The following is a 15078-nucleotide window of genomic DNA, read 5'->3' on the forward strand; positions in this document are numbered from 1 at the left end:
CAGTAAGGCTTAGACTTAGGGGACTGAGCAGCTTAAAAGAAAACAAAACTAATAAGTCAGGAATAACAACTCTCTGTGTCTTGGTTGCATGCTATTTTTCTTCATGCCTTGAGTTAGGTAACTTTACCCAGCTAATTTCCATTATTTTTTAAGATTAACTCATTCAGTTGTAGGCACAGTGATTGACAAAATATTGCTTAAATTTCTTCTCCTGAATTTTCTTTTTTCTTTTTGTAAATAACTTTATTGAGAAATAATTAATACACAACAAACTGTACGTATGTAAGGTATAAACTTGATAGATTTTGATATATGAAATCACTCATAAAATTACCACCATAATCAAGAAAATGAATATATTGTCAATCACAAAATTTCTTCCTGTCCCTTTATAGTCGGTCTCACCCTCTGCCTCTACGTGTGGTACCCTGCTGCTACCACCCCACCACCCCCACTGTCCTCAGGAAAGGTCTGACCTGCTTTCTGTCACCACAGGTTGCTTTGCATTTCCTAGAATTTTACATAAATGCTTTCACATGGCATGATTATTTTGAGATTCGTTCAAGTTGTGTGTATCTCCTGGTAGTTCATTCCTTTTACTTGCTAAGTAGCATTCCACTATATGGATATACCTCAATTTTTTCACTCATTCACCTGTTGATAGACATTTGAATTGTTTACAGTGTTTGGATATTACACATAAAGGTGCTATAACTCTCTGTACTGGTTTGTATACAAATCTCTGTAAAGACATACACTTTTATTTCTTGGATGAAAACCTGGGTGTAGAAGGTGATGGGTATGTGTTTAACAACTTAAGCAACTTAAGAAATTGACAAACTGTTATTCAAGGCTGTCTCATTTTACTTTCCTATCAGCATTGCATTAGAATTCCAATTCTTCCACATCCTTGTTCAATACTTGGTATGATTAACCTTTTTAATTTTACCACTTAATATTTAGATAGTGTATCTTATTGTGGTTTTAATTTGCATTTCATGAATGACTAATGATGTTGGGCTCTTTTCTTTTTTTAAAAAAAATAAATTTATGGGAGCGACATTGGTTAATAAAATTACATAGGTTTCAAGCGTAAAATTCTATAATTTATAATTGCATTGTGTGTTCACTACCCAAAGTTAAATTTCCTTCCACTACCATATTTTTGATCCCCTTTACCCTTTTCTACCTCTCACATCCCCCCTTTTCCTCTGGCAACCATTAAATTGTTGTATGCATTTTGTTTGTTTGTCTCATTTGTTTGCTGCTTTCAGTTTTATATCTCACATATGAATGAAATTATATGGTTCTCAACTTTTTCTGTCTGACTTATTTTGCTTAGCATGATATTCTCAAGAAGATCCATCTGTATTATTACCAATTTCATCTTTTTTTTATGGCTAAGTAATACTCTATTGTACATATGTACCACATCTTCTTTATCGAATTATCTATCGAAGGTCACTTCTGTTGTTTCCATTTCTTGGCCACACATATGCCTATTTTCGTTCTTATATCTTCTATGGCAAGGTGACTTTTGAAATCTTTGCCTATTTTTTTTTTAAATTGGATTGTTTATTTTAGTGTTATTGAATTTTGAGAGTTCTTTATATTTTCTGGGTAAAAGTGCTTTATCCGATAGATTATTGGCAAACATTATATCAATCTATGGCTTATCCTTTTGTTACATATCATGGTATCTTTTGAAAAACAAGTTTTTAATCATGATAAAAGTCTGATTTATCAATTTGTTCTTTTATCTTTTATAGACTATGCTTTTGGTGTTGCACCTAACCCACGGTCACAAAATTTTTTCCCATGTTCTCTTCTAAAAAATCTTATAGCTTTCGGTTTTAAATTCAAATTGATGATCCATTCTGAATTAAGTTTTGAATCTGGTTTGAGGTATTGATTGGCAGTTGTGCTTTTTTCCTGGCATATAGATATCCTATTGTTCAAGCACAATTTATTAAAGAATCTACCCTTGCTCCACAGAATTGCTTTTGAAGCTTTGTAGAAAATTGGTTGTCCATATAGCTGTCAGTCTGTATTCTGTTCCAGTAATCTATTTTTCTATTTACATTAATAGTCCATTGGCTTGACATTGCAGTTTATTAGCTAAAACTGCTTGTTTTATTTTAGTGATTGCTCTAGACTTTATGATATAGGTCTTTAACTTATTATAGCCTGATATTATACTTCTAAGTGATATTACACCACTTCACTGCACACTCACACATCTCTCCCCTTCCCAAGCTCGGCGCTAATGTCATACATTTTACTTCTACCTGTGCTACGAATCCTATGCGACATGGTTATTATTTTTGCCTTAAGCAGTAAATAAATACTTATCCTCTTAGATAAATTTTGTTTCTTTACATGGAAAAAGACTTCCACCTGCTATCATTTTCTTTTTGCCTGAAGGACTTCCTCTAGCATTTTGTATAATGCATGTCTCGTAGTGATGAATTCTTTCAGTTATGATATCTCTGAAAAAATATTTTCTCTGGATTTAGGGTTTTAGGACAGCAATTTTTATTTCTTTTTAGTACTTCCCTGTTGCTTCACTATCTTCTTGTTTATATTATTACTGACGTCTAACCTGCTTTAACTCCTATCTTTGTTTCCCTGATATATCTTTTTTTGCCAGATGCCTTTAAAACTGGGTGTCCAGAATAGCTTATGTCAATTTGAATTTTGTGTCCTACATTTTAAATGTATCTAGTACCTTTATTTCTATGTTAATATTTAGCTCTTCATTTTTCCTATAGGCCTGAAGTGTTAGAAGAGTCACCTCTGGTCCCCCAGAAAGGCAGTTTTCAGCTTGTTCAGTGCAACTGCAGTGTTCATGAATGCTGTGAATGTCATGTGCCTGTGCCAACAGCCAAACTCAACTACACTCTTTTTATATATTTGAAAATCGCATATGGTGGAGTAGTTTTTCAGTCACCTCTTATGTCTGTTCAGCCCATAAATATTGGTAAGTTGTACATAAGAAAGATCATAGATCTAAACATCAGTTATACAAACAGGTTAAAGATTACTTACAAAATTTGTCACTAGCTTATCTCACTTTGACCAATGCTGTAATGATGGTAAATGGGGTGTGTTATGAGCAGCTTCTTGATGATTTAACAGTAGAATCGTTATCTCTGCAATTATAACTTAAATTCTGTCTTGTAAACAGTTTGGTTTATTTAAATCCTGGGTCTGTTTAATGCATATATATTTTGGGGTTATCACTTTTTCACATTTTGGGCAACTGTGAAAAAAAATTAGAAGCTTTTTTTTTTGCCTGAATTTATTCCTTCAATAAATGTTTCTTGGAGGCTCATGATTTAGTTGCTGGGGAAACAGTGGTGAATGAACAGGGACAAATAATAGTGGGCAGAGATAAAAAAGTAAACAAGGGGCAATATGCTATACAAATCTGATCATGAAAAAAACTCAAATAATAGGTAACACTCATATTTTTAGTGCAAAAATCATCCAAGTTTCTTTTGATCAACTTGAATATATAACTACAGTTGTGACTATGATGGGTAAATGTTAAAGTATTTAACTTACTCAGTTTTTCATATGTCTGTTAAATTATGTATTACATATGGTATGTAATTTAAGTTTTTTTTTTTTTTACTATTTTCCACTTATATTTCCTGAAGTAATTATTATAATTTCATTATATGCATCTTTGCATCATTGCTTTTGACATCGCTAGAACCATGTTTCCAGGTACCTGACACAATTTCCCACACAATTTTCCTTTATGTTTTTCTAAGTTACTGGGGGTATAGCACTTTTTGAATTTGCATATGATATCATATTTTAACATTAGGACTTTCAAATAATTTGTCCTCTTGGGGTAAATTTATAATCTTCACAACATAATTGCAATGACATCCAAGCAATTCAGTCATGAAGTTAAACCTTAGGAAAAAAAGAATACAAAATGTGTATTAAAGATCATTATCATCTCTTTTAAAAATCTTATCAGGTGATTTTCAGAAGCATTTGGAACCAATATTGAATTGGGTTTAAAAAAAATAAAGAGAAAGTACTATAATAAGCTTTATAAAAACTTTAAAAAGAATTGTCTTTCTTCAGGGACAATTTTGGGGAAATTTTTTCCTTATATTTGGGTATATATGATAAAGTCCAAAAATTCTAAGTGCCATAAAAGAAATAAGACAAGTGGTTTGATGGAGAGTGTTAAGGGTAGGGGTTATTATTTCAACTGTGGAGGTCACAGAAAACCTCTTTTAGGAGATAAAGCATTTAAGTTGAATGAAGAAGAGATACTCATGCAAAAATTCAGAGTAAAAGATGCTCCAAGCAGGAAGAATAGCACTCACTATGCCCTTGAGCTTGATTGTTGGAGGAACCAAGAGAAGGCCCTTGTGTTTACAGTGAATGAAGTCGGAGAGTATTTGGAGATGTGGTCAGAGTTATCTGTGTCCAGATCATATTACAGGCCATAGTTACAGAGTTTGGCTTTTATTCTAGATATAATGGACGTTTTTGAACCAGGAGAGTTATATGATCAGGTGTATGTGTGCACGCACGTGTGTGTGTATTTGTACACATTTAATATTTACTCTGCAAGTGAAGAAGAAGTTGATGGAGAAGGGGGAAGGATAGTTGGAAGAGTGGAAGTAGAGGGCCCAGAATAGAGGCTGTTGGAATTGTCCAGTTGGCTTAGGGCTTAACCAGGAGAGAAGTGAAATAATGATTAGACATAAGCTCTGCTTGGAAGATGGTGCTTTCTAGTTGATTGGATGTGGAGTATGATATACAGAGAGGAATCAAGGATAACATTTAGGCTTGGACTTCAATATGCCAGTGAATGGTGGTCCCAGATACTGAGATGGGGAATTTTGGGAAGGATTAGATGTGTGACACATTATCTCTGACATGCTTATTAGAGACCCAAGTAAAGTTGAGTAGACAGTTGAATGCGTGAGCCTAGAGTTCATAGGAGAATATTTAGGTGTCCGTAGCATATATACAGTTATGGAATTGTGTAGATCACCCATGTAGAGTTCAGTGAGAGAAGACTGAGGTGATGATCAGAGAGCATAATAAATAAAAGAGTGTGGTGATCTGGAAGCCAAGTGGAAAAAGTATTAAAGCTTTTTTTTCTTCTAACAATGAGCAGTTATGTGGGATGCTACTGAGAGGTGAGGTAAAATAAATCAGACAATTAACATTGGATTTGGCAAAGGGCAGTGACCTCGAGAAGAACAGTTTCTGTAGACCGATGAGGAGGAGGACATGATCAGAGTAGGTTGATTAGGGAATAGGATGCAAAGCAGAGTGAGTGAGTAATGCCAACTCTTTTGAGGATTATTGCTCTGAAAGAAGCTAGTTGGTAGATGGGAGTCTACCTGGGACTGTGTACGTAGGATGTCCAGGGAAAAATTTCTAATATTAGGCATTGTTATATAGATAGGAAATGTACAGTACTTTATATTGTATGATTTGGTGTCTTTTGTTTTGTTTTCGGTCATGGGAACTCAGTGAATTTTATCTGTTGTTTATTGACTTTAGTGTTTAGCTGTCCCTTCTTTAAAGTAACTACAATTTGTAATATGTCACATAAAGTTTTAATTTTGACTTAAGGAGAAGAGAAAGCTATATCCAAATTTCTGAAAATATAGAATATGAAAAATATTTATGTGCCATTTTAATTTTTGAAAATAACATTCAAGTCAGTAAATGTTTTAATGTAATGATTATTTTTATGTGCATCAATAATTCCTGTTAACTATGAAATTTCTTGATACAGCTGCATGAAGAAAAATGCATAATCTATTTTCTATTATTTTTGCATTTTTCCTACTTTTAACACATATTTATATGTCTTTTGTTAATTTCAACAAAAATCAAGAATCCAAGTATAGATTTTGTTTAACATACTTTTAGAACTAACAATATTAAACATTTTCAATATTCTTCTCAAATATAACTTTTAATGGCTACATAGATTTCCCTTATAGGGAACCATAAATTTATTCGATCAATTCTTTATTATAAGATGATTACATTGCTTCTACAAATCGTTTAAAGGTTTTGTGATATGTTTAAATCTATACACATAGACACATATTTATATACACAAATGCATGTACATGCATAAACACATGCATAAACATATGAAATCAGAAATCTTTTGGCAGAAGAAACACCCCATCAGGCTGAGAAACTCCATCCCAATTTCTGATGACAAGCCAGGGCCTGCTAATCCTGTGTTTATTATATGTAAAATATATATGCTGCGGGTTATTTGACTAGGTGTGCTTAGATCATTGTATTTCAAAATTTAGCGATTTTCTGAATTTTGTGTGCAAATTTGCATTAATTCACATGCATATTTGCATCGAGTTTTGCATACAAAATCGGTATGCACTTTTCAAATAGTGCTCTGGAAAATACTTTCTTTTTATACACTAATAACAAGTGGGTGAGTTTAGTGGGGGAAGGCTTCAAATATTTTTAGTAAATGCTAGGTTAAATAAAGTTAAACAGACTATTTTAACAACAGGAATTCAAGTTTATCAAAATTTCATTTACTGACTTATAGTTTTTGTCACTTAAGGAGAAGGAAATGAACTTGCTATGATAGGCACAAAGAGCAGACCCAATATTTTGGTCATGTAATTAGCCCTTGAATAGAGTCACCTTTTAAGTCATTGAAAGAACAGGGTATGCTGAAAATTCAATTAATGATTTCATTTTATGATTATCATAAAAATTGCTTGACTTAAAAGTGTTCTCTTTTTTTCTTAAGTGAAGCCCGATCCACCATTAGGTTTGCATATGGAAATCACAGACAGTGGTAATTTAAAGGTTTCATGGTCCAGCCCAACTTTGGTACCATTTCAACTTCAATATCAAGTGAAATATTCAGAGAATTCTACAACAAGTATGAGAAAAGTAAGTATATTTTAGTAAATAAAATGAAAAGTTGAGAAGCAACTCTAGTAAATATGAGGCCCATCTAAGTCCCATAGAAAGTGCCCTCATACTAAATGTGCATGTTCCTTGTAGAACAGAAGCAGTTATCATTTAATATCATACTGATGGTTTTCGTTTAAGATCAGCATAGGAAGCAACCATATGAATAGCATTTCTATATCTTCTGTAAAGTTTTAGAAAAAATTGTTTGATATTACTCAATATCTCTTATATATGGATCCATCTTGTGTACTGAGGAGCATGATACATTCCTCCTAGAATTTAGTGCCAGGGAAATTTCCTCTTCCAAATAGTTTATGTATATTAGATTGACCTCTCTCTCTGCCCCCCACCACTCTCTCTCTCTCTCATTTACACACACACACACACACACACACACACACACGACTACAGAAAGTCCAGTTACAGAAACTTGAATTCATAATTATAATTTTTTTCACCTAAAGATCTACTCTGGTTTCTGGTTTTATGTTTAATCTTTTTTTATTGCTCAATATATTTGTTTATATGCAGTGCATGCCTTTGTACTGTAAAGTGCCTCAAATCTTTTTTCATTCTTTCGTAAGTATTTATTAAGCACCTACTAAATGTGAAGTACTATTCTGTTCTCACCAGGATGTATTGGGATAGTAGAACAGGATAAGAAGAGTTTGGCCATGCTGGTGGAAGATAGTGGGTTGTAATATTAATTGGAGGTGGGGGAAGATCTCACTGAGAAGGTTACATTTGAGCAAGGATTTGAAGGACATGGTGATATAGATATCTGAGAGAATTGAGTTCCAAATAAAGAAAACAGTAATTTAGATGTCCTAAGCTGAATGAGAAGTTGGAGACCAGGGGGAGTGAGTGAGGGTAAGAGTAAAGGTGGATGAATCAAAGAGAGGTAGGGGATAGTGGTCTAGTTTCATTCTGTTGCATGTGGCTGTAGAGTTTTCTTAACACCAAATAATGTTATTAACCAATGTTATACAACAGACAAACAAATCTTTAATAATAAAAAAAAAGGAAACACAAAGAGGAGCAGGGGAGGAGAAGGAGGAGATTGTAAAGAGCCTCCTGGGCCATACGAGGAGTTTGACACTTTATAAAAATAATTGTTATGCAATTTAGAGGCAAACACCTGTGGGTTTAGATCTAGCCTTTTTTTTTTTTTTTTAACTTCTATAGCATCTGATATTCCTAGGTAGTCCTCCATTCAAGTACTAACCAGGCCCGACCCTGCTTAGCTTCCGCGATCAGATGATATTTGGCATGTGGCCTAACTTTTGTAAGATTTTATTTTCATTAAGAGTGGAATGGACATCCTTAATACTGTGTATGAGAAAAGTAGAGTCAAGGCTTTTCTGGGTTTCCGTTTTCTCATCTGTAAAATGGAGAAAATAGGATTTTTAATACTATAGATGATGTGATAATGTTTAATGCATTTCTAATGCTTTTCACCATTTTCAGTATGTGGCGCCCTACAGTCTAGGAGCCTGGAGTGTTTGGTAGTTTTGGGGTACATCTTTAGAAAACTTCATTTATTTGCTAAGCATTTCTTAGCTAGTGATTTTTTTATGCAATTAGGTCTCTTAGATATTTTCCCTCTAGCTTGTAAAATGGTATTTTGATTCACTGTAGCTTATCATCAGGCTCAGGTTCTTAAAATTATTCATGCTCTCCTCTGTGACATTTTCCTCTGGGAACATTAATAGTTTCCTGTTCACTCAACACATCACTTTCTACATTATGTGTTAAAATTGTCGGCAGTGGCTTGAAGCTTCTCACCAACATAGTTATACATCCCACATTCTGAAAGGTCAATGTCCATTAGCATCCCGTTAAAAATATTTGCTGATTGTCATTGTGATATTTTTTCTTGGACTTATATGGGCTATTTAACAAAAGGTTTTGACTAATGTGCTAGCATTCCAATGTGGCTAGCTAACTACTCTGTAACATTTTAATTCTTTAAAATTTATTGAGACCTACTCGTGATCAGTTTTGGTAAAGGTTCCATGTTGACTTGGAATATTTATTTAACAGACTGATGAAATTGTCTCAGCTACATCTCTGCTACTAGACAGTGTGCTTCCTGGGTCTTCATACGAGGTTCAGGTGAGGGGCAAGAGGCTGGATGGCCCAGGAATCTGGAGTGACTGGAGCACCCCTCTTATTTTTACCACACAAGGTAGGTTTTGGAATAATACCTTCTATTAAGAGGGAAATATTTCTGAAGTTGCCTTTGGCATATTGTAAGGATCTTAAATATTGTGGCACTAAACCGAAAGGAGGACCACAATATTAATTTTTATTTCGACTTTTATTAGCCACTTTGTTAATGAAAACTTGTATAAGAGCTCCCAGGCTTATGTGCTTCCATAGCGGTGTCTTATTACTTTCTTATTAGAAGATAGAGTTAATATAAAAGTTCCAAATTCACAGATCTAGAGCACTGCTTGTATTGATGTTTCCTTAACTTACATTTTAAATGTCAGATATATTTATTTGATGTAAATTTCAAATATTAACATTTTATTTGAATATTACATATATATGATAAAATAATTATTTAACTCCAGATACTTGTTTTTAAAAGTTTTCATTTTCACTTTTCATATTTTTAGATTTACCTTTAACATCAGAAAAGCTGCAGCTTATTCACAACTTCCTTATGAAGTTGAGCTGCAGTGTTTTACATGGAGGCCCTGGAGCTTTAGAATAGTCCTAGCTTTGTCACATGCTAGGCTGTTACCATAGGAATACACTTCATGGTCCTTTGACTAGTTGTGTGATCTGTCAAACAGGCAAAATTATTCCTACTCAAATTCACTCGGGTCGATTATGGATACAGGAGATAACAAGTACCCTGTCAAACATGAACACATTTAAATAAATAAATTTATTTATTGATTACTTACTATTTAAAAAGCAGTGATTAGTCAAAAAGAAAGCATGAGTAGTTTAAGAGCACTGACTTTGGAATCTGACAGAAGCTTATGAAGTCCTGGCCCCATCACTTATTTGGTATGTTTCTTACATTTTTATGCCTCTGTTTCCTCATCTGTAAAATAGAGATTTTTTTTGTGGCTAGAATGAAATAATGCGCATAACATGGTTACTACAGTGGCTTCCTTACCCTTCGTAAGTACTCAGGAAATAATAGACATGATGAAAGTTTATAAATCCACAATCTCAAGTTTCAAAAATCTCAAAGTCTAATGAAGATGACAGATTGATATAATCTATAACTTAGGACAATTGCTTAGGACAAGTGAGATTGTGAGAAGAGCTTAATAACTGCAAAGCAATGGGAACAATTAATTCTCACTGAGAAAGTATGGTAACCTTGTGTGAACAGATTTAGAAGATAGGAATTTCTCGTATTCCCAAATAATTATTGAGTATTATAATGTGTATACTATGATGCTGAAAATGCAGCCCCTGGAGATTTTCTTTTTCTAAGGAAGGTTAAATCTTCTGTCTTCAATTATGTATCATTGATTAGCGGGTCTTAATGACTAATTGTGAAATATGTAGAGAGGAATGAATTAACATCAAATATCAAAGAATGTCACATTGTGGTTTCTCTATAGGGGGATGGGGTGAAGTGAATGGAGAAAAGGAAAGTCTGACAGTTTGACAACGGCGGCAGCTCCTACTCCCACTCTGAGTGGCCTGTGGCTGGCAGCTTTTATTTAACCATCTGCTCAAATGTTTCTCTTCCACAAGAAACTGACTTTATTCTTCACCGTTTTACTTCTTAATTAGATCTGAAAACCTACCCTCCCTGAAGAGCAAAATTCCAAAAGACTCATCGTTGTTTTTAAAATTTGCTAATATTCAAATTCTGTCTTCATGTTCAAATTATACTTTTCTAGAATGATGATTCTTAGCAATGTTGTATATTCAGTTGGATTAAGATGAAAATGTTGATCCAGTATCTATAATAGCTTGTGTTATGTTTCACATAAGATTTTGTCTTGAATTATTCAACTTCCATTTTTAGACCTACTTTACATAAATAAAACTCTTTTATACTTCTATTACCTTCATAGTTTATGTCGATATCTGTAGGATTAAATTTGCTTGGTTTCTTAAAGTGTTAGATCATATTTTTGTGCTTTTGTACATAATGTGATCGGATTTATTAATATGTACTATAAATCATATACACACATATATGCCCTTCCATATGGAAATATTTAGTGTTTTGTGTCCATGAAGCTAATAACGATATGTTTTATCAAAAATAAACTTTGCTAATTTATTTGCTTAAACAATACCCAATGATATTATCATTAACAGCTGACCTTTCACTTATTTGCCACAAGTGTTTCTCTAGTGGCTTTAGACATCCCAAACAGAAAAATATGAAAATAAGTAAAAGAAAATCTGGACAGTGAGTAAATAACTGCTCTAGAGGGCAAATTTGTTGATTTAGCAATGACTATGAAGTTAGGCTGATTAATTTAACAAACTTGGATAACTTAGATACCATTCAGTGGTAACAGTTGATGATTAAGAGAAAGACAGAAACTTGCCAAAAGAAAGCATATTAGGGACATTGAGAGTGGGGAGAGAAGCTTACATGCTTTAGTAGTTGCAATCATATTTGTCCATGTTATCTACTGTAATGATGTAATGATGTGTGCTGTATCACAAATAAAATGTATGGTTAGGCTCATAATTCCCTATTGAATAATAATGATGATGATGATAATGATGACAGTTACAGGTACTATAATAGTACCTGTGTCTCAGGTACTATTCTAAGTACTTTACATATGTTATTTAGCAGGAATCATGTGAAAAATAGGGACTGTTATTCCTCTTTTATAGATAAAGAAATTGAGAGTTAGAGTAGTTAAGTACTTGTAAAAGTTGGCAAAATTAGAAAGTATTAGAGCTGGCATTCTAATTCCAAAGTTCATGTTTATAACCACTAGTAAGGCAATTAAGTGCATCATGTGTAATTATGCAAGATTTCTGGTGGCACTGAAAATTGATACTCAAAGCTAATAAGCAGTAAGCTTAGTTACATAGAGTATTTGAGTGGAACCTTATTTCTTTCATGATTCCTGCTAAACAAAGTTTCACTGTTGCTTAGGTTTTAAGGTTTCATTTTACCAAATTATCATTGCAACAATTTCCGTACTTGAGGCTTGTTGCCTGAACAGTGTGCAACAACAAAAAAGGTTTTTTCTAAGCTTTGGTACTTCCTAGTTTTTGTGCAAAGGGATTTAAATCATTTTTTCCTTAATTTTAGGTATTTAATATTATTAGCTTCTCAATTGTTCACTGATAGGTGCTTGGATGGCATCCACCAAACGAAAACATTCTGAAAGACTGAGGTGTTAATTTATTTAGAATGAATTAGCACACCTGCTTTCTCATTTTCAAATACTTTGGATTCTATCTATCTATCTATCTATCTATCTATCTATCTATCTATCTATCTATCTATCTAACAGCCATTACCTGCTGTATTGCTGCCATAATGAACAGAATGCTGATTATCAGTACCTTCATAGTTACCACTTTTTATTCATTGATGTTATTGATATTAAAGCTGTACCTACCAAGTGTACAGTTAATGAAGCACTGACTATTCCTAATCAAGAAATTTTTATGGATCCTCGTAAAATGAATTGCCTAAGTTCTTTCTCTACAGCTATTGGGAGGTCTTGGACTTTTGAAGGAAAACTCAGGATCTTGCCAGAACTTAGAAAGTCCAAGAATATTTCAGTGATGTTATGCTACATACTGAAGACAATTTTAGAAGTGCTGAATTCTTGTAATACCTTTATTAACTGCATGTTTGTTGCTGCCAAAGAGGATAAATAGATATGAGATAATTCTACACTTCATACTTGGCAGCTCTTATAACAGGTTAGAGAAAATATTCTCCCCTGAAAATAAACTAGGTAATCTGCTCAAAGAATTAAAAAATCTATATTCTGGAGTTATATTAAAGAAACACATTTTAAAATAACTTTATCTAAAATGTTTTCATTTATGTTCTTTTGAGAAATGCACTAATTTTTATTAATAGTATGTTCTCTTTTAAGAAAGTTCATTAATGTAGATCTTTCAATGGTATTGCTACTTGACCATGAGAGGAAAATCATTATTGTTTTCTTATTTTAAAAATTTAATATTAAGTAGCTCATGTGAAAATAATATTATATTACTTAAAAAATTAAATATTCAACATTTACATCATCAATTTTAATATATTTTTTCAACATAAATTTTATAAATTGTCAGCTTTTTAATGTTTTTATTTTTGAGCTAATATTTTGGTATTTAATAATGCCAAAATATTTTCACTTTGATCTTATTTCTCAATTAAGCCTTAACTATATGCATTAGATTTTGAAGTGAAATGCTTTGAGTTTTTATTATCTTTAAAACTAATAGCTTCGACTTAATTTTTAAAAGCTCATTTGTACTCTTAAAAAAATGGAATATTCTGTGACTTTTGAAGCACTTCAGTAATGAGATGTGGAGCATATTCAAGGTAGATTAATGATCTCTCAGGTCAGTGCTAAGTACCTGGGTGCAGGATGTAATGTACCCATGAGGTTTGAGTGCCATCCTAGGCTAGCGTATAAAGCTAGCTAATAGACTGGCTTCTGTCCTATAATTTCATGCTATTAAGTTTTTTCTTGTTTATGTTTAATTGTAGACATACAGAACACTAGTGTCTTACATAGATTGTAAATATGAAGACACTGAAATTCAACATGCTATTAAGAAAACAAGAAAAGCCCGTCATACAGCTTTTTTAAATTTTGTTTTTGGGGTGATCCAGATGTTATGTATGAGAACAGATGTTCATATTTTATCAGTAGAAAATAGATTACTTTAAATTGTACAATTGACATATACTGATTTTATAATGTACTCTGGCAGAAATAATTTCTTCCTATATTAACAGGCATTTACTTTTATTGTTTCTATTTGAAATATAGGTAAACTATGTTTATAACAATAAACAACTGAAAAAGTAGTATGGAATAGTGTATAGGAATTAAAAATGATATTTTAGAAAATACTGGTTTCTCTTGTCCTCAACCACAGGAAACTGGTATTAAGCAACTCAAAACGATACTGCAGACTAGTAATATACAGACCTGCTTTGTATATTGGTGCAACATTAATTTTACATTTCCTAACTATTTTTCTTATTTAAAGCTTATTTCTCTACTTTACCCGCTAACTTGAAATTTTCATGTATCCAAATGAGATAATAGCAATCACCATTTTCCCCCCAGGATTTTGTAGTACCTGTGATTTAAGAACTTGCCCCAAGCTTCACTGGTTCTCAGAGTCTGATGGTAGAAATGTTATTGTGCAATAGACTATATTTAGTTTTCAGTAATTTTCTACCTATCAGTTAGCAAGTGACCATTACTCACTAATGCATATTTTATAATAAATAAATATCTATGTTTAGAAAATACTGAAGACATTTATGGAAGCTCATATCATTTGAGAATAGGAATGCTTGGGACACTCACTGCACAAACAGGCGATTACAGTTTTGCAGTCTCTTAACATTCATTTTATTTTGGCAGTGTAATCCTGAATGCATTATGAATTTTTTTGTATGGTGTCAGTTACTTACATGATGTATTCTGTCTTCATCTGATATTCTATCTTTCTTTCCTCATTACAGATGTCATATACTTTCCACCTAAAATTCTGACAAGTGTTGGATCCAATGTTTCTTTTCACTGCATCTACAAAAATGAAAACAAAATTGTTTCCTCAAAAAAAATTGTTTGGTGGATGAATTTAGCTGAGAAGATTCCTGAAAGCCAGTATAATGTTATAAATGACCATGTTAGCAAAGTTACTTTTCCCAATTTGAATGCAACCAAACCTCGAGGGAAATTCACCTATGATGCAGTGTACTGTTGCAATGAGTATGAGTGCCCCCATCGCTATGCTGAATTATATGTGATTGGTAAGGTTTTCTTCATTTTGTTCCACAAGGCAAACTCTTATTATGGACCCTATGTTAGAATTCCATTGAAGATGTAAGGAAATTTTATTTTCATTAAAATTTGTTGGTGTTTTTTGCTCTGTATTAATATTTTAATGTGTTTTAAATAG

At 32.8% G+C, this 15078-nt stretch overlaps 1 protein-coding gene across 3 annotated transcripts in view; it reads left to right on the forward strand.

The window, feature by feature from the left end:
- The window catches only part of LEPR (leptin receptor), an 89421-nt gene that overhangs the window by 50230 nt on the left and 24113 nt on the right, over positions 1–15078 (forward strand). For all 3 annotated transcript variants that reach the window (XR_004955220.1, XM_036234921.1, XM_016159145.2), the window contains exons 6-9: positions 2772–2980; positions 6788–6933; positions 9001–9145; positions 14639–14929. Coding sequence is in view for 2 of the 3 variants with exons in the window: in XM_036234921.1 (XP_036090814.1) it covers positions 2772–2980; positions 6788–6933; positions 9001–9145; positions 14639–14929 (791 nt within the window). In the remaining variant the exon portion in view is untranslated. The remainder of the gene's footprint in view (positions 1–2771; positions 2981–6787; positions 6934–9000; positions 9146–14638; positions 14930–15078) is intronic.

This window comes from Rousettus aegyptiacus, unplaced genomic scaffold (assembly GCF_014176215.1).
Source record: "Rousettus aegyptiacus isolate mRouAeg1 unplaced genomic scaffold, mRouAeg1.p scaffold_m13_p_1, whole genome shotgun sequence".
In the NCBI taxonomy this organism is placed as follows: Eukaryota; Metazoa; Chordata; class Mammalia; order Chiroptera; family Pteropodidae; genus Rousettus; species Rousettus aegyptiacus.